Here is a 20,152-nt window from a genome sequence, read left to right as displayed (position 1 = left end):
ACCTTTCATCATCATCATTCCATTATGGCTAATCCTAGTACGCTCATATAGTTTTTATCATGATTTTGAGTATGGGAACACAAAGGGATTCTACTCATCTATGTACAGTAATTCTTCTATACATGAATAGAAAGCATGTGGTTAGGATCAATGATTGTTTGCTAGAATGAAATTAGGTTGATTGATTGAATCCCTATATTTGGAATTAAATCCCAACATTATCAATGTGCCGAGTATCCAATCATAGTGGAGGACAACAATAGAAGTTATTTTCATGGATCAAAATGTAAGAATTCTTTGCCTATACAATTTGTATCAATTTATTAATTACAACACAATATTTGCATGCCATTTTTTTTAGAAGATGAACTCAAACATTCTGCTTTTTCAATTGTTTCTAATAGGGGGACAAAATTTCAGCTCAAAGTTAAGAATTTGGACATAGAAAAATGGGAACAACAACTAAAAGAGGGCAAGACTTATATCGCACAAAATTTTGAAGTAGAGAGCAACAAAGAAGATTACAAGACAACAAAGCATGGGTACAAGTTGGTCTTTGTTAAGGGAACCATGCTTAAGGAGCAAGATCTACTTGACATCCCTCATTATGTTTATGATTTTACAAAGTTTGAGAGTATCATCAATAAGAATGTTGTTGCTGATGTGTTAATAGGTAAATGATACACTTTTAGCATTTAGTTTCTTTTGTTATGTAGTTAATATCTTAGATTTTACTTATATTTTATGTAAAAATTATATGATAGTGTTTTCTTACATGTTCATTGTTGTTTTGTGTAGAAGTTATTGGTGAGTTTGTTGATTTGGTCCAGTGCAGCCTTGAAACTAGGCCCAAGAAATTAGTATTCACAATGAGAGATGAAGGGTATATTCTCAATATAAGTTTAAGTCCTGTTTAGTTTTCATTTTTGTTAATTTTTGTAATGACAAGATTCTATTATTTTGATGTTAGCAGGGAAATGGTTATGTGAGCATTGTGAGGATCATTTGCAACTCAGATGAGGTATTTTTTTGGACAAACACAAATTTGGACCAATGATTGTCATCCTGACACAGGCCAAGATAAAGGAGGCTACAGGTTCAATCAAAAATCTTAACATGGTCCACATTGACAATCATTTAATTGTTTGTCTTTATAAACTAATTTTATTAACCAGAAAAATTCTGCTTTTATGCAAACTCAGATAAGTTTTCCCTGTCCATTCAAAACTCCATGTTTTGTTCAAAGCTATTTATCAATGACGATAGCATTCCAGAGATAGAGCATTTTAAGAAAAGGTTTAAATATCTTGAAAGCACCTTTTTTTCAATAATTTTTTACCATTATTGAATATTGTTCCTGTAGCCAGTAATACCGATAGCATTTCTTTAAGTCTAAGACTGAGCCAAAATTCTTCAAGTTCCCCGTTAACCAAGGGAGGAAAATTTCTGATTAATGCACCAGTTAAATATTTAAATGAGCGTGGATAAGGTATGCCAAATTATAAATTTGGTAACTTAGTTATTACTAATATTAATTTAAGTGTTTCTTAAATTGTTATGTTTGTTTGTTTCAATAATCTTATTTTGTGACTGTTGGAGCTATTAGCAAACCATTAGTTGCAAATGGTTGGTGCTTTGAAGGATGTCCTAACTGTAGCAAGAAGAAAGATTTCACCAAGTCTACCTATACATGTACAATGTGTCACAGTGAAAACAACTCAATAGTTACAAGGTATTCAAATTTAAAATTTTCTAATATTTTATAAATATTTTTTTTACTATTTCCTTGCGGTTAATCTTTATTAGTGATCACTCCAGGTTTAGGTTGGAGGTAAGGCTGTCCTAACTGTATTATGCATTTTTTAATATTTTTTATAATTTTCGGGCGATTCTTAATTTTCATAAGTCATATATATATATATATATATATATATATATATATATATATATATATATTTTTTTTTTTTTTTTAAAAGAATGTCATGTTTAGATATAACTGAACCTAACTATAGATAAAAAAATGACATATTATAATTTAGCGAAGATAAAAAATGAATAAAATATTAAAAGAAATTAAAATCAAACCTTAATAATTTTACATGAACAAGATATTTTTGCATTAAATTTTTTAGACCTTTATCCGAACGGACTAAACGGGTCTTCAACTCCAGGGCATATATCACCCTAAGTGTATTTAACCAAAAAAGAGGATTTTCTTCTTACGCATAACCTATACAAATTTTCAATCCATATAGATTATACGAAAAATTATAGGTTTAAATAAAAATCATAAGTTTAATAAAAATTTATATATGTAAAAAATATATTAATAGATCAAAATTAACTGTTATAAAATTTATTATATAAACTTATATGTGTATTAGATATATATTAAAAAATTTAATATTATATATAGCGACATTAATTATTTTTTTAACATAATGAACCTATTAACTCGGTTAGTGTGTCCTGCAAATAACGGGAACGTCAATCTAGAGTAAATTAAAATGATCTAAAGAAATTTGTTGGGTGCATAAAGAAAAATACCAAAAAAGACAAAAACAATCTAGAGTAAATTAAAATGGTCCACAAAAAGATTATCATAGTTACCTAATTGACCTATTAGCTCAATTGATTAGTGTGTTGTGCCAATAATGCAAAAGTCATAAATTTGAGATTTACATAAATCATTAATTTTAAATTTTTTAGGTCTCACATATTTACGATCTGTATATGCTATGTATAAAGATATTTTTGATTTTCCAGTATGAACAATTTGTTGATGAAGAAAGAAAAATGTCAAAGAAGACAAAAGCAATCTAGAGTAAATTAAAATGATCCACAAAAGTACACGTGTATCATGCTTACGTAAAGGCGCCTGAATAGTCAATTCCGCCAGCCGAAGGATCAAAAAGAGAAAAAAGGCATTGATTTTTCCTTTTCCACATTTTTTGGTGAGGAAGCCTCATACACTTTTCCTGGTTGGCAAGCAAACGAGTTGCGAAAATTCCAAACCCCACTACACGACACTAATGTAGCCGTCGTTTCAATTTCCACAGAAAGTCATTTCTCATATTATTTTGATACTTAAATATGTTTTGGTTTCATAAGTTGTGCTTTTTAAATTTTAATGATTGTAAAATTTTTGTTGATTTTTAGATTCTTTAAATTCGTATCTTTTAAATTCTTAGTACCTATAAATATAAATTTATACTTTTTAATTCTAATTTCATTAAAATTTTAATTATTTATATTTTTAATTCCTATAAATTTGTGTTATAAAAAATCAAATTAGAAAAATACAAACTTACACATATTAAAATTGAATAAAAATATTTATAGAACTAAAATTAAAAAACATATACTTATATAAATTAAAATGAACAACTTTTTTACAGAATTAAAATTAAAAAAAAAATGCAAACTTAAAAAACGAAAAGTATATATAAAAATCTTATTTTTATTTTCACACTGCTACCTCATTCCCCCCACACCACACCTTCTCGTCCAAGCAGTTACTCAGTGCTCTTTCCAAGGCTTTCAGGTAATAACTGCACCACCACCGCTCTTCTCTCCCGTTTTGCACCAAAACGACATAATCTGAATTTTCATGAACTCTCTCTTCTTTCTCTGTTTCGATGCTTTTCAGTGCTCACTGATGAATTGAATTGACTTGTCTGTGTTTGTTGTTGGCTGCTAACGAACAGTAACGGATTCGTCGTGTTGATGTTTTCAATTTTGCTTGAATTTGATTTGTAACTTGAACATCGATGATGGATTGTTACATGGTTGATTGAATATGTGCGACTGAAATGTCGGTTCTGCTTTGTACATAATTATTACGGGGTTGTTCAATTTCGGGATGAAAACTTCACTTTGGGTTTAAGAAAGGATCCATAGTTTTTGGGATGGAAATTTTACTTTGGGTTTATGATACGGGATATTCTTGTAAGTAAGTCAAGAGAGGGATGGGTAGTTAGAATAACAGACCTTCTCAAGAGGGAAGCGGTTAGACATAAATAGAGGTTGATTCCTCTGATTCAGTAGATTAGAATTTGTAAATACTCTTGTATCTCAATTTCCTTTCTAATAAGATTCAGAGGCCGTTCTTTCATTGGCGTGTCCCTACTCTTCTCTGTAATTCTTCGAGTCTCATCCTAGAATTATCTTAACAAATGGTATCAGCCTGTAACCTTCCAAGCATGACCAGCCATGGCGGATGCTACACGGAATCGCGTTCTTGAGCGTGAAATTGAAGATCGCGTGGAGAATCGTCTCAGTTCCAAGATTGATGAAAGATTCATGGAGATGGAAGCTTCGATGCAGCAAACTCTTCACGATTCCCTGACACAGTTGTTAGCCTTGTCGATATCGCAGCAAATGCAGGACCTTCTACACAATAACAGCAAGGGCAAAACTCATTCTCAAACTGGGGGAAGCCCAATTCGAGGTGAGAGATCTTCTTATTCTTGCGGAACACGTCTAGCTAGAATTGATTTTCCGCGTTTCTCTGGTATTGATGTTAAACAATGGTTAATCCAATGTGATACATTCTTCTCTATTGATAATACACCTGAGGAGTTTAAGGTAAGGTTGACGGTGGTACATTTCGAAGGGAAAACCCTTCAATGGCATAACTCTTATGTGAAATCTGTAGGATTGCAGAACTTACCACCTTGGTCAGAATATACAAGGATTTTAATTGAAAGGTTTGGTGAAGTATGTGATGATCCTATGGCTGAATTGATGCAATTGAGGCAGAAGGGATCGATAGTGGAGTACCATGAAGCTTTTGATGCTATGTAGCTCGTTTGGATCTGAGTGAGGAGCATAGGCTGAGTTGCTTTTTTTGGGGGGGGGGGGGGGCTTAAACAAGAGGTCCAGATGCTTGTTCGAATGTTTCAACCAAATTCTGTCCGACGGGACTTCACATTAGCAAAAATGCATGAGGCAGCAACTGTGCATGGTTCTGTTACAAAATCTTGGAATAAGCAGTCTAAACCCGAGGCTTCTTCTAAACCACCATTGTTACCTACACTTCCTAAAACTATTTCCAAGACACAAGATATCCCCAAAACAAAACAGCAAGCCTCTAAAACTTTAACCCCTGCATATATGAGTGATAGAAGAGCAAAAGGGTTATGTTATTTCTGTGATGAACCCTTTACGCCTGAGCATGGTTTGACTCATAAAACACTGCAGTTGCATGTGATGGAAGTGGATGAGTTACAGGAGGGTGCGGAGGAAGAAGTGTTGCTTGAAAACTCAATGGGGTCCAACTCTATAGATCCTCAAATTTCTGTCCATGCCCTCACGGGAATTGCCAATTTCCACACCATGCGTGTGACAGGCTACTACCAAAAGAAGCCTCTTCATGTGTTGATTGACAGTGGGAGTACCCACAATTTTCTGGACATTGAGGCGGCCAAGAGATTGGGTTGCAAAAGTAATGCTTTTGATTCCTTGAGAGTGGTGGTTGCTGATGGTACACAGTTAAACGTGTCTGCTGTCGTTAGAGGATTCCAGTGGACAATTCAGCAAACCAAATTCACTTCTGATATGTTACTCATTCCATTGGGATGCTGTGATTTGGTCTTGGGAGTGGAGTGGCTGGTTTCCTTGGGCGATATTGTATGGAATTTTAATAAGTTGCAGATGGAGTTCTATGTTAAGGGAAGGAGACATGTGTTAAGAGGGGCCTCTACTGGATTGGATTAAAAACAGTTAAGAGGCAACAATTGGGAAAGGCTATGACAATTGGTGTTCATTTGTCAATTTTGCAAGTATGTGATGGACAAAGGGGTCTTTTGAACTCACTTACAACTCAAGCTGTTGATAAAGAACTGATCATTGAAGCTTGAAATTCATTTTGGATCAAAAATGGACTACGGCACTTTAGCAAAGGTGGTTGGTGAAATTAATGGAGTTTGATTTTTCAATTGAGTATAAGCAGGGACATGATATTGTAGCTGTTGATGCCTTGTCGCGAGTGGAACCAGTTGCTTGTCAAGCTCTCGCGGTTCATCAGGTGGTTTCTGAATTGGTGATAAAGATTAAAGCCTCTTGGGATTCAGATCCTACAATTTAGAGGTTGATTTCAGAATTACAAGCAAACTTTGGTTCTCACAAACATTATTCTTGGAAGGATGGGGAGTTAATGAGGAAAGGAAGACTAGTTGTGGGTAGAGATGATGCTTTAAGACAGGATATTCTTCTGCATTTTTATGCTTCTGCCGCTGCTGGTCACTCAAGACGAAATGCAACCTTACAATGACTCAAATCTGTGGTCTGTTGGAAAGGGATGAGTAAAGATGTTTGAGCTTTTGTTCAGAAATGCAGTGTATGTCAAAAGTGTAAATATGAGACCAAGGCTTCTCCTGGATTGCTGCAACCATTGCCTATTCCGGATCTGATTTGGCAGCATATTACCATGGATTTTATAGAAGGCATGCCTAGTTCCTTTGGTAAGTAGGTGATTTTTGTAGTAGTTGATAGGTTGAGCAAGGCAGCCCACTTTATGGCTCTTTCTCATCCTTATTCTGCTGCTGATGTTGCTCAATCCTTCCTTGATCATGTATTCAAGTTGCATGGATTTTCAGATTCTATCACCAGTGACAGAGATTCAATATTTCTCAATCAGTTTTGGCAGAACCTTATGGCTTTTCAGGGTGTTCAGGTCCAGCTCTCCACAGCTTATCACCCTCAGACGGATGACCAAACAGAGATTGTTAACAGGTGTTTGGAAACATATTTGATGTGTATGTGTGCAGATTCACCCTCTCAATGGTCTAAGTGGTTACCCGTGGCTGAATGGTGGTATAACACCACCTTTCACGGCTCTATTCGAGCTACTCCTTATGAAGTGGTGTATGGACAGCCACCTCCTGTGAATCTTCCTTACTTAGCAGAAGCTTCTAAGACTGAGTTGGTGGATAGAAGCCTCTTGAGGAGGGAGGAGATGCTGAAACTCATTAAATTTCACATGAAGAGGGCCCAGGATAGAATGAAACAGCTGGCAGATAAACATAGATCTGAGAGGCAGTTCAGTGTTGGCGATATGGTCTATGTTAAATTGCACCCTTACCGGAAAATTTCCGTAGCTGCCAGAAGCAATGTGAAGTTGTCCCCCAAGTTTTATGGCCCATTTCAGGTATTGGAACAGATTGGGGCAGTGGCCTACAAGATCAAGCTTCCTTCGGGTTCAAGTATACATGATGTATTCCATGTCTCTTAGTTGAAGAAGCATGTAGGTGAAGCAGTAACTTCTTTGAGTCTTCTAAGTTTAGTAGAAGGAGATCCTCTATTCAAAGAGCCTGAAGCTATTTTGGATCGCATGACAGTAAAGAGAAGGGGTCGAGCTGTTACTAAGGTCCTAGTAAAGTGGAAGCATAGCTTGCCAGAGGATACAACTTGGGAATTTTTCTTTGATTTGAAGCAAAGGTATCCTCACTTCCAGCCTTGAGGACAAGACTGAAGCTAAGGGTGGGGAATTGATACGGGATATTCTTGTAAGTAAGTCAAGAGAGGGATGGGTAGTTAGAATAACAGATCTTTCCAAGGGGGAAGCGGTTAAACATAAATAGAGGTTGATTCCTCTGATTCAGTAGATTAGAATTTGTAAACACTCTTGTATCTCAATTTCCTTTCTAATAAGATTTGGAGGCCGTTCTTTCATTGGCATCCCTACTCTTCTCTGTAATTCTTTGAGTCTCATCCTAGAATTACCTTAACAGTTTAATAAATGATCCTCTTGCCATGGGGATTGCCTACACGTTAGTGTGTGTTTTCGTGGGCATCTGACTTGATGCAATGGAGAAGCAGCTAGGCAGTATGCTTTGACGTTTTTGTCTCGGAACTTTTTTTTTTCCCGTTCAGCGTGGTTTAAACGCTTTTCCAAACACAGCCTTAAATTTTCAATGGCATTCTAGAAAATTTACTGGGAAGAAGTCCATGTATAGTAGTGACAGTAGTTGAAAACAGCACTTGGGATCAAGAGTTTTGTTTTGTTTTGTTTTGTTTTTTTTTTATTATGGGGATTAAGAGTTTTACACACAACTATTTAACTAGACCTGAATTTTGCGTCGTTGACAAAGTTTGGTTGTGTTCATAGACTTTGCTGTTTGTTGAGTGCATAAGATGGACACATAAATAATGGGCGGGGTAGCATTTTATGGAATGATGGAATATTAAAGTTTCCTCTAGTTCATTGTTTTGAGGCCTGCCTGAGAACAAAGATTAATCTATTTATTTTCATATTATCTTATTTTGTGGATTTATATATGTTTTTATTTTCGAACATGGGTTCATTAACTTTTTACACTGCCTGTTTTTCTTGTTACCCTTGAATATTTCCAATTCACTGTTAGGAACAGTATATGTTTGAGGACATTGACTTCTAACTATTAGGAGGTGTCTGGTGCTGGTATTTTGAGATGAACATATAGTGTACCGGATTTTTGTGGATGTAGGGAAATAAAGGTGCCTTTGACATTGCTATTAAAATTTAAAAATCATTCAGAATTTGTTTGGTGGAATCCATTATATTGATACAATCATACAAATGTTAAAATGTTGGTGCAATGTACTGATTACTGAATGCCTTCTTGAAAGATCCCTGGATGTCAAGGATCAACCCTCCTGAAAACTTAAGCTATTAGGTGAGTACTTTGTGAATGGTTTTATAATTGATGTTTCCCCTCACACAAAAGTCCCTTGCATGAAAGTCCTTTGGGTTTAAAGCATGGACAATGCATAAGTCAGCCCTACCTTATGCAGAAATTCAACTTTTTTTTATTTAGAAGAATGGGGCGGCAAGATCAAACTCTTGACCACTTGGTCATAGAAGGTCTGAGACAATATCAGTCACCAACTCTCCTAAAAGCATAAGCAACTGGGTAAAGGCTCATGAATGTGGCTTTATAACATCCCTAGCACAGTCCTGCACATAAGAGCCTTTGGGCTTGTACTGTGGATAATGTCTATCTTGAGTCTTCAGCATGTGCTAAAGCACTTGAACACTTGGTCATATAAATTCTAATACCATTTCATGGACCAACTTAACTCAAAAGCTTAAGTTGTTAAGTGAAGGAGTATCAATGCTTTTATTTCTAATTTAACAATGGAAATACTAGTTTCAATAAATTTGAGATAAGTGCTGTTTATATTGAGATATTTAATAATCTCAGAGTTGTTTTGTTCAATGTGTTTATTAATTATGAGTATTGAACTAGTCTATATGCTCTTTCTGTATTTTTCTTGAATCTTTTTCTTCAATAATCAACTTGTAGAACTTCTTTATAGTTAAAATGTGTAATGGGCATTTGTTACTCTGTTATTGTTTGTTTGACTCTCTTGTTTCTTGATTTGCTCGAAATATATATTTTCAGTCTAGTTATTCTGCCATATCTGTATCTTTGGCCTTAAACTTAACCGCATTCTTTGTTGTAGCTTGCCTGCGAGAATGGGGTGGGGAGATATTTACAAGAGACGGGTTAGAGTATTTACAATGGCTGTAATAATATACCTGGATTATAAGGTGAGCTTTGTTGGTTACTCCATTTTTTTTTCTTTTCCTTTTAAATAAATAAGCTTATTGAATTTATCTCTATAGAGTGTACAACAACGAGAGAAATGGACTAGCAAATCAAGACAAGCTTCATTGTGGGAGAAGGCTCATGAACGTAATGCTAAGCGTGTTCTAAATTTGATAATAGAGATGGAAGGCTTATGGGTTAAACTTGGGCAATATATGTCAACACGTGCAGATGTGCTTCCTGCTGCCTATATACGTCTTTTGAAGCAGTTACAGGACTCTCTTCCTCCTCGACCCTTGGAAGAGGTTTTTCTTCAATTTTTTTTATTTTAAAAATATTTTAGTTTATGTTATGGAAGAAAAAATGCTTTTAGGAAACAATTTACATTATGTGGCTTTAATAAAAAGAGCCCCACATATTTTTTGAGCATTGTAGATGATTTTTGTTCATTAACCTAGTACAAGAATTCAAAGTTTTTTCTTTTTGTGCTTCTGTTGGCTGTGAAATTCTGACTTTGCTGCTGAAAATGGAACTGTTAGTTTGGACTCCACAGTCCATGAACAAGAATAAGGGCCCTCATTTTCTAACCCGCTTGAGAATTTCAATTTATTTCTCAAGTCACTATGCTACTAGACTTCTGAATTTAGTTTATATATGCAAGGTCTATGGCACCATACAGAAAGAGTTGGGGAAATCGATGGATGAGTTATTTGCTGATTTTGTCAACAAACCTCTGGCAACAGCATCAGTAAGATCGGATGATTATATAACTTAGCTAAGAATCTTTATTAGTTAAGTGTTTTCCTTGATTGAGTGGAGTGAATCATATCTGAGCTACACATTTTATGCAGATAGCACAAGTCCACCGTGCAACTCTGCTCAATGGACATGAAGTGGTAGTTAAAGTTCAACATGATGGTATCAAGACAATTATACTGGAGGTTTGCTTCTTTTATCCTTTGGGATGTATGGATATAGAGGTCCATGGAACCTTTCAAAAGGTCTTTGTACCTACATTTTTTTCAGGACTTAAAAAATGCGAAGTCAATTGTTGACTGGATTGCATGGGCTGAGCCACAATATAACTTTAATCCTATGATCGATGAATGGTGCAAAGAAGCTCCTAAGGAACTTGACTTCAATCATGAAGCTGGTATTTTCGGATCTTTTATAAAATTTGCATTTGATGTAATAGATCTAAATTAATGCTTGAAAATATCTTTGGTGTATTTTGTTGGAGATAAGTTCTTGGATATTCAAGAAGTTTTCTTTACAGATCTTTTATAGGCAGAAATGTTTTCATTCTCTTTGGTGTTTAGCAGACTTTCCTAATGGCTTTCTTTGACTGATATGCTGAGAAATTATTGAGTTCTAGTTATTGATGGTTTGTTTTGTTTTGACAAGTAGTATTTGTGTTGGAAAGCCACCTTAATTATAGTCAACCCTAGCCTGTCTTAGTTGCGGTCACTTTAGGGGCTCTTAATTGCAGCTTCAAGGGTGGTGTTTAGTTCCACATCAACTAGATATATGGTATAAATAAAGCATATAAGTTTGGACAGTCCTCACCTTATAATCAGTTTTGTGAGGTTGAGTTAGGCCCTAAGTCCAAATTCTAAGTCAGCATTAGAGCCTATCCTAGACTCATTGTTGGGCCACTTGCATGCGACGCTCTAGGTTGGTAGCCTTGGGCATGAGGGGGATTGTATGAAAGCCGCATTAATTGCTGTTGCCCCTAACCCACCTCAATTGCAGCTTCTTTAGGGGCTACCTTAATTGCGTGTTTAGTTTCACATCAACTAGAGATATGACTTAAATAGAGGTTATAAGGCTTACTAGTCTGTTTTGTGGGATTGAGTTAGGCTCTAAGTCCAAATTCTAAGAAATTTGTTTCCTTGTTGTCTATTGGAATGAGAGGAAGAGAATTTTAGAGAATATTTTGTATTTTTGAAAGATATCAATTGTACAACACAGAACTTCTACTTACATTTGTATATTTATAGTGCAAAAGCTTGAAACCTTAACGGATGCCATCTGTGACAGTTAACCATTATTGAGATACAGATTAATAGGATTATAGAAAAGAGACAGCTGGCAGAAACCAAAAGATAGCTAGCCTAGAGATGTGACTGAAGTAGTGCTTATTAAGGCTTGGACGGTCCTCTCTCCTCACCTTATAAGCTGGTTTTGTGGGGTTGAGTTAGGCCTTTAGCTCAAATTCCAAGAAATTCCAAAACCAATATATCCAAATAAATAAATCTACCACAATTCCAGATTTTATGATGATTTCTTCTCTTGTTTTCTCTCTCTCTCTCTCTTTTCAGGGGGAGGGGGTTGCGTGAATGTGGTGATTTTAGCATTCTCTCTATAGACTCATCTAAGCAATCAGGCTTTATTTGATTTCATTCCCCCCCCTCCTTCCCTTCACTTAAAGTGTGTCTCTTACTAACACATTTGTTTCTGTAGAAAACACTAGAACGGTGGCTAAAAATCTTGGCTGCAGAAACCAATATGATGGAAATATGAGAGCCAATAGAGTGGATGTTTTAATCCCAGATGTAATTCAGGTATATTCTATCTATAAAATATTATATTGAAATATTAAAATGCAATGATGATGTTAGAAATCAGGTATCACAGAATATTAAGGGAAATTCTGTGAACAAATGACCCCTTTATTTGCAATTTTTGCAAAGTCCCTACTTCTTAGAATGGGGACATGATGCCATTAATTATCATGTCCAGGCCTGATTAGACATATTAATGTATTTTACATATTTTTATTTCAATCTGAGAATAGAAGTAACCTGTTTTTTACATATTTCCCGACAAGGTGCCATACCAAGTAAAAAAATGAATTTTCTCCATAATTATATGCTGATTAGCTTATTAATGTGTTTTTATATCATGTTTAGTGCAAATTTCCAGTGGTTGGATAAGTGTTGGTACCTTAAGTTTGTTAGGGGTTCAAAATGAATGTGCTTCCTGTTTATTCTTATTCTTTTATCTTTTTGCCATAATTTTTCTTATTTATATAATCTGGTTGCTTCCAATTATAGTCTACAGAAAAAGTCCTTGTTTTGGAGTACATGGATGGCATTCGGTTGAATGATTTAGAATCACTAGAAGCTTATGGAGTAGATAAACAAAAGCTTGTTGAGGAGATTACTCGTGCCTATGCCCACCAAATATATATTGATGGATTTTTCAATGGTGATCCTCATCCAGGTACTCTCTCTCTCTCTCCCTCTACGTTTGTGCTTATGTATGCATGTGCATATGATGTAACACTTCCGATTGTTCCATGTGCTCATGAACTATTTTGGCTCTCTTACTGGAATCATCATAGGAAATTTTCTTGTGAGCAAGGAATCTCCACATCGTCCTATTTTACTTGACTTTGGCCTTACAAAGAAACTATCAAGCACCATTAAGCAAGCACTTGCAAAGATGTTTTTGGCTTCTGCTGAGGTTGGTTTTGGCTTTTGTGCTTTTCATGATTATGTGGATACTAATAACATCATATATATTGTTTATGTAGTGGTTATAATTGTCATTTTTGGGTGAAGATCTCTTGATTCCTTGTGGCTGGGATGGCTTGGATTTTATTTTTTTGATCAGCAAAAGTAATAGTATATTATATTAGAAAAACAACACAAGGGTTACTGTTGTATATACAAATCAGCACTCTAGTATGCAGAACTATGGTTCCTTAATACAAGCTATATAGCATGAATTAAGAAACCATAAAACTGACTGTAGAGTTATCACAGATCAGCCCATCAACTATGTACTAATCCCCCTTGTTTACAAAATCCCTCCCTGATATTACTTGACCAGTAGTGAAAAGGTATGTCAAATCCTTTTTCGAGGTTTGTTAGCCAAGTCCAGCAGAAAAATAGAGCATCTTCCATCAATTTATTAACGTTCAAGCTGTTGTTTGAAAAAACGATCCTATTTCTATGGTGCCAGACGCAGCATGTTAGGGAGATCCACCAAATCTGCTAGCACCGCACCCTAATACCAGAAAACCTGCAGAAGGAATGCTGGAGGAAATGATGGCTTGAATTCTGCGGGAGAGCTCCGACCATGATTATCCAAGACATCGATTCCCACCATAACGGCAAGATTTTGTGACAATTGAAAAACAAATGAGCTGCCTCCTCTTCCTTATCTCTGCAGAATGGACATAAGTTATCGTTAATCTCTACATTCCTCCTATGCAAATTGTTCTTAGTACGCAGTCTGTCCCGTATTAATCTCCATGCAAAAAAAGAGGCTTTGCTTGGGATTTTTAGTTTCCACAGTTCTTTAAATTCTTCGTCGTGATTCTCATCTCTTGAGTCCTTGTTAAGAAACTTATATGCATTACCTACAGTATATGTCTCGGTTGAGTCTCCCTTCCAAACCCACTTGTCTTGTCGATGAGAATTGATTGTGAGACCTTGTATTTCCTCCAGAAAATTGGTACCCATAACTATTTCAGTTTCGAAAAGGAATCTCCTCTAATGCATGTTCCACTCCCATGCTGCATCTGAAATGGTCCCATCTGCTGGATATATTGATTCTTTTGGTTCAAAATGAGGTAGAGTCTAGGGTACTTTTCCATGAATGGAACACCATCTTCCTTCCACCCAAAATCTCACCTTTGAGATCCACACCCAACACTCCATTTTATTTTGCTTTTAAACCAACTCCCCTCCCCAGCCGAATGACAGATGGAACTAAGGTCTTGCCACCATACAGATTCTGCCGTGCTCTTTCTAACCTCATCCAAATTCCTCCATCCTCCATATTTTGAATCCAACACTCTAGCCCACAGTTCTCCTTGGTGGTGAAATAGATTCCACCGCCATTTTCCGAGAAGGGCATAATTAAATTTGATTAAGTCCCTGATTCCCAGACCTCCTTTCTCCTTTTATAAACAGATTGAGCCCTGACTAACCCAGTCGATCTTCTTCTGCTTTGAGTCACCTCTCCACAAGAACCACCAGGGTAACTTCACCAGCTTATCCACCACCTTCTTCAGAATCCTGAAAAACGAAAGAAAGTAATTAGGAATGGAGTTCAGGACTGACTTTATCAAAGTCACCCTTCCCCCAAAGGAGAGATACTTTTGTTTCTACTTTGTCAATTTTCTCTCACATTTTTTGACAATAGGTTCTCCAGTCGTCCTATATCTTGGGTTTGCCCCGATCGGAATACCCAAGTAAGGAAAAGGTACAAACAACAAACTGCAATTTAAGTATCTTGCAACATTCTTCATCCATTGTTTTGACATCCCAATCACCCCAAAATTGCTTTTTTGCAAAGTTTATTTTTAACCCTGAGACCAACTCGAAACTCCTCCGCTTCACCTTGATTGCTCTTACATTTTCCATCAACGCTTCCCCAAGAAAATCATATCATTTGCGTACTGCAGAATACTGATTTCCACCTTATTTCTTCCAACTAAGAAACCTTTGAACTGGTTATTCCGCAGTGCTACTCTCATCAGACCAGTTAATCCCTCTGCAACAATATTAAACAGAAGTAGGGCTAGTGGATCCCCTTGTCTAAGCCCTTTTTGGGGAATAAATTCAATTGAAAGGATCCCATTGACCAATATAGGGATAAAAGCTTATTTAAGACAGCTGTCAATCTAAGTAATCCATTTGGAGCAGAAATCCATCCTCCTCAACATGTACAATAGAAAATCTCAACTGATTGAGTCATACACCTTCTTGTAGTCAACTTTGAACACCATGCAACTCTTATTACATCTTTTTGCTTCCTCAACTACTTCATTAGCAATGACGACACTATGCAGCATGTGCCTGCCTTCTATAAAGGCAGTTTGTTGCTCGTCTATAATATCTGGCATCACCCTCTTTAGCCTTCTTGCTAACAGTTTAGCCACAATCTTATAGATGCTGCCTATTAATGAGATGGACCTTTATTGATTGAGATTTTGTGGATCATGAACTTTGGGAATCAGTGCTAGGAATGAAGCATTGCTTCCTTTCGGAAATCCTCCATTAACATAGAATTCATCGAGAAAACGAAGCACATTATATTTGATAATGTCCTAGAATTCTTTGATAAATTTGAAATTTAACCCATCTAGTCCAAGACTCTTCTCACTTCCACATTCCCATACTACATCCTTTACTTCTTTCTCATGAAAGCACACTACCAAAAAATCATTTTGATGCTGGCCAATGACCTGAAATCTAACCCCATCTATTTTGGGTATCACCCCCTCAAATCTCTTTTTAAAGAACTGATGAACCTCCTCTTTGACCCGGCTAAGTTCTTCGATCCAGCACCCATCAACAAGCAATCCTCTCAGCATATTGTGTGTGCGATTCCCATTGACTATCAGATGGAAGAGGCGAGAATTTCAATCCCTTTCCTTGATCCATCTGGTCCTTGCCTTCTGCCTTAGCAAGGATTCATGAGAGTTGGCTGCAACCCACAACTCCTGCAACTGCTTTCACAATTTTAAATCATGATCGCTCGGCTGTCTTCCATCCCCTTCAGTTTCCAGCAAATTCAACTCCATTTCAATTCTTCTTAGCTTCTTCAGAGTATCACCAAATTACTCCTTGTTCCAAGCTTTCAGTCTTTGCTTAACTCCCTTTATTTTTTTCTTTTAGCACAAAACCACCGTTGGGATGGCTTGGATGCAAGCTACCTGTTGCCTATTTCACCCCCCTTCTTGCAAAGTGACTTAAACAGCTAGACCATCCTATCTTTGGCTTTTGGGGGTTGTGCTTTAAATTGATTGCTACTTATCAGGCCAAAGTTTTAGATGAGTGTGTGCAGGTGAAGTTTTTTATGGTTTAGTTTAGTAGTTATATTAAGTAATAATGTTTAGATAAATTTATTTGGCTTTATCTATTAGTATTAGTACTACTACTAACATACCCAAGTGTCCGGAGGCTCCTCACTATGCGATGGTTGGGGAGGGTCATTGTACGTAGTCTTACCCTTGCATATGCAAAGAAACTGTTTCTTGATTCGAACCAATGATCAACTGGTCACCAAGGCACAACTTTAAAGTTAGTAATAGTAGTATCTTAAAATTTTTGTTTGATATATTTGGCATGGTGTGAAAGCCACTCTTTCACAAATTGTACTTGATCTTCATGACTTCCGTTTTCTCCATTTTTCGGATGATAAGTTGAGCAGAACATAAGGGAGGCTTTTAAATCGTAATTTGTTCCCCCCAGCAAGTTGGCTTTTAAAGGGATTATTATTTATTAGAGATGCAAATGCCATTTTCCCAACCTCACCTAGGCACCTAACAAAAATAAGCTTTTTGATTGGGTATGGGTGGTTTTGTACTCATGCATTCATGGCAAAAAAGTTCACAATCACGAAGTGTCTATGTGATTCAGGAACAAATACTTTTAATTCGTCTAGCTCAATTTTATTGTAATATTATTTTTCTTCACTTTTTTGTATTACAGTTTTTATAGGATTATTAGTATTCATACAAGTTTCCCTTAATTGCTCCAAATGATCTTTCTAAACAATGACTGAGTATGTAAGCCTTTTTGTTAAAGGGGGACCATGTGGCCCTCCTGTCTGCCTTTGCAGAAATGGGGCTTAAGTTGCGTCTGGACATACCAGAGCAGGCAATGGAAGTAACAGCTGTATTTTTTCGTGCGACAACACCCGCAAATGAATACCATGTAAGTATGCCTTTAGCTCCTGAAGTATACTTTGGTTTCTTCATTTTTCAGACTTTTAATTTTTCCCTAATTATGGTGTATTTTTCTGTAACTAAGAAAACAATGAAATCTCTAGCCGATCAAAGGGACAGAAATATGAAGGTTATACAGGAGAAAATGAACCTTGACAAAAAAGAAATGAAACGCTTTAATCCTGTGAGTTCAGCTATAAACTTACATTTTTTCCCTGTTCCAAATTATGCTACTATAATATTTGGAACGATAGAACGATAATTTTTCTAAAAATATTTTCAGGTTGATGCATTTCCTGGTGATATTGTAATATTTGGAAGGGTTCTTAATCTTCTAAGAGGTCTGTTGTCTTCCACTGTGATGTTTATTTGTTCCCTAGTCTTATTTTACATTTTACTTACCTGATGTGGATGTAGGGCTTTCTTCCACTATGAATGTACAAATAGTATATATGGACATTATGAGGCCATTTGCAGAATCAGTTTTGCGTGGGTGAGTCTTTTGCAAATTTTCTGATTAGTATTTATTACATGCTTGTTTCATTTGTGGCTGAACTGAGGTACACTTGCCAGGTACATTAGTAAAGGACCATCCGTAAATGATAGATGGATTTTTGATTCACCAGTCCATTCTGATGTAGAATCCATGCTGAGGCAGCTTTTAATCGAGATGGGAAATAATGATAAAATACTCGGAATCCAGGTGCAAGTCGTTTTTCTTAATTGATTTTAGAAATAATTTCTTTAGTGATTCAAATGTTAACAGCTAAGAAGTAAAACTTAAATAAGAAAAATATACGGAGCATAAAAGTCAGTCCGGTATCACGTAGTGGAGTAGCCAACCACAAAATTGGGATATTGGATAATGGAATGACCGCTATTTTAATATTATATGTATATATATTAATTTAATGATATTTTATATTCTTTCTACTTATTATAAAATTATTATTGCTGTATTAGTTTTATTAAATTATTACATTTTTATTAAAATATATTTTGTGTTTATATGTATATATTATGTATTGATATTTTTCTATATTTTTTTTTAATTTTTTCTTAAATATTATAGGGTATTGTATAATTTTATTACTTTTATAATAGTATAATATATATGATTAATTAATTATAAAAACAGTAAAATAGCCTTCCGATTTTAGGATTATTTGGGATTGGGATGAAGAGTGGTCCAATTTGGGTTGTGGGCCCAAATCCCACTCTCATCCAAAACAACAAAAGAAACCCTAGTTTATTTTTCTCACATCAGCTATCATTGTGTAAAAGATAAACACCTAATCTAGTTGTCTTCTTTGTCCAGAAAATGTTCTGAAAGACTGAAACCCTAGTTTCTTTCACTTTCTCCCATTATCCCCCGCCTTTATGTTTCATTTTTATTTTTTATTCGAAAAACAAAATATCTCTGCCTAGCCAAATTCATTGGATTTTAGGAGTGCGATTTCATAGGCTCTTTTATGTTGCAAACCCAGAGTGGGATTGCGGCTGCTGTGCTCATTGACTGCAACACTAAAACGCGAAGCGAACAACATCTTTGTCGCAACACATCGCTGCTCTGGCATGCTCCACCGCTATCACAACCACTCTGGCTGCTATTGACAACTTTGATACGCAGACAAATCCCTCAATCATAGGGAATTAGAATTCCATAAAATGTAAAAGAAAAAAAATAGGAAGGTAAATCCCATGAATCAGGATTGACTAATCATTTCCTTAATTGTAGAATTTGATCTTCTTAACTTATTTAGAATCCTAACATCCCTAATTTATCCACATGCCCCCTCAAGTTGGTGCAATGATACTGATGAGGACCCAAAGCTCAGGCCCAAGCCCAAGGTGAATAAGCTGTATGTAAGAAGAGATAAAAGGTTTGATGCACCTGCCCAAGTCTAGGAGAGAGAAGTTATCCAATTCACTGCCAAGCTGGCAGTAGTAGTGGAGAGAGGGAACATGAGTTGGTTCTGTGGAGAGAGAATATTAGTGGGTAAAATTGTAGGGGGAGGTAGGCTGGAATTTGGAATTGGGACCTTAGGAGTGACTACACCTCTCGAACACCTAGAGTTTTCTATTTTCCGAACACCTCTATACCTAAGACTTGAATCCTTTGATTAGGCATGTTTATACATAATATATGCTCTCTGTCTTTTTTTTTTCCTTATTTTTCTGTCTGGTTTCTATCGTTTGCAGCTGCAAAATAGCAACATGGGTGGTGATGCCGACATTACAGTATTTGTCTGGGACTAGTTGAAGGGCTAGTGCACAGTTCATTCCATGTAGGTGTTATGGTTGTGGAGTGTGGTGGAATGTTAGGATCCAATTTCAAGGTATGGGACTTGGTGTCACACATCGGAGTATGGGATTCTAGTGTAGGATTTATAAGGCCTTGAGCTCTCCAACTACAACAACTAGCTTTTGTGGTGTTGTTAAAGGTTCTTATGATTTGGCATTAGAGTAGCACAGGTGGTGATGTTGTCATTGCAGTGTTCGCTCGAGACTAATCAAAGGGATAGTGCATAGCCAGTCTGTGTGGATGTTGGGGCTGTGAAGCATGGTGGGATGTTAGGATCCAATTGCAAGGTATGAGACTTGGAGTCTCACATTGGAAGTATGAGATTCTAGTGTCAGATTAATAAGGCCTTGGGATTTCCAACTACAACAACTAGCTTTTGTGGCGTGGTTCTAAGGTTCTTATCAATACCCAAATGATAGGAACCAGAAAAGCCATAAGGAAAATAAATAGTGAGAACATATATTATTGTATAAATGGGTCCAATCAAAGAATTAAAGTCTTGGGTATAGAGGTTTTTACAATTGGAAAACTCTTGGTGTTCGAAAGGCCTAGTCTCTCCTAAGAACTCAATTCCAAATTCCAGCCTACCTCTCCATGTGATTTCCTCCACTAATATTCTCTCTCCAT

At 36.2% G+C, this 20,152-nt stretch overlaps 1 protein-coding gene and 1 long non-coding RNA gene across 4 annotated transcripts in view; both read left to right on the top strand.

The window, feature by feature from the left end:
• The first annotated feature begins 569 nt into the window (after positions 1-569).
• Positions 570-1,582, top strand: LOC121173494 (uncharacterized). Its single transcript, XR_005888506.1, has 3 exons — positions 570-673; positions 799-883; positions 974-1,582. It is a non-coding gene; the product is annotated as an uncharacterized lncRNA (long non-coding RNA).
• A 1,877-nt stretch (positions 1,583-3,459) lies between these two features.
• The window catches only part of LOC100802638 (uncharacterized), a 30,406-nt gene continuing 13,713 nt past the window's right edge, over positions 3,460-20,152 (top strand). The window contains exons 1-14 of one of the 3 annotated variants that reach the window (XM_003544612.4): positions 3,460-3,544; positions 9,448-9,535; positions 9,611-9,838; positions 10,195-10,281; positions 10,385-10,474; positions 10,560-10,686; positions 11,997-12,097; positions 12,590-12,758; positions 12,880-13,001; positions 17,081-17,209; positions 17,306-17,404; positions 17,504-17,561; positions 17,638-17,713; positions 17,794-17,923. In XM_003544612.4, coding sequence (XP_003544660.1) covers positions 9,461-9,535; positions 9,611-9,838; positions 10,195-10,281; positions 10,385-10,474; positions 10,560-10,686; positions 11,997-12,097; positions 12,590-12,758; positions 12,880-13,001; positions 17,081-17,209; positions 17,306-17,404; positions 17,504-17,561; positions 17,638-17,713; positions 17,794-17,923 — 1,491 coding nt within the window. In that variant the 5' untranslated portion in view covers positions 3,460-3,544; positions 9,448-9,460. Of the gene's footprint in view, positions 3,545-8,610; positions 8,658-8,874; positions 8,895-9,447; positions 9,536-9,610; positions 9,839-10,194; positions 10,282-10,384; positions 10,475-10,559; positions 10,687-11,996; positions 12,098-12,589; positions 12,759-12,879; positions 13,002-17,080; positions 17,210-17,305; positions 17,405-17,503; positions 17,562-17,637; positions 17,714-17,793; positions 17,924-20,152 lie in introns of those variants that run through there. The other 2 variants (XM_041009349.1, XM_041009350.1) reach the window with 2 other exon arrangements.

This window comes from Glycine max, chromosome 14 (genome assembly GCF_000004515.6).
Source record: "Glycine max cultivar Williams 82 chromosome 14, Glycine_max_v4.0, whole genome shotgun sequence".
NCBI lineage: Eukaryota > Viridiplantae > Streptophyta > Magnoliopsida > Fabales > Fabaceae > Glycine > Glycine max.
The sequence above is the reverse complement of the archived record's forward strand: the minus strand, read 5'-3'. Positions and strand labels throughout refer to the sequence as shown.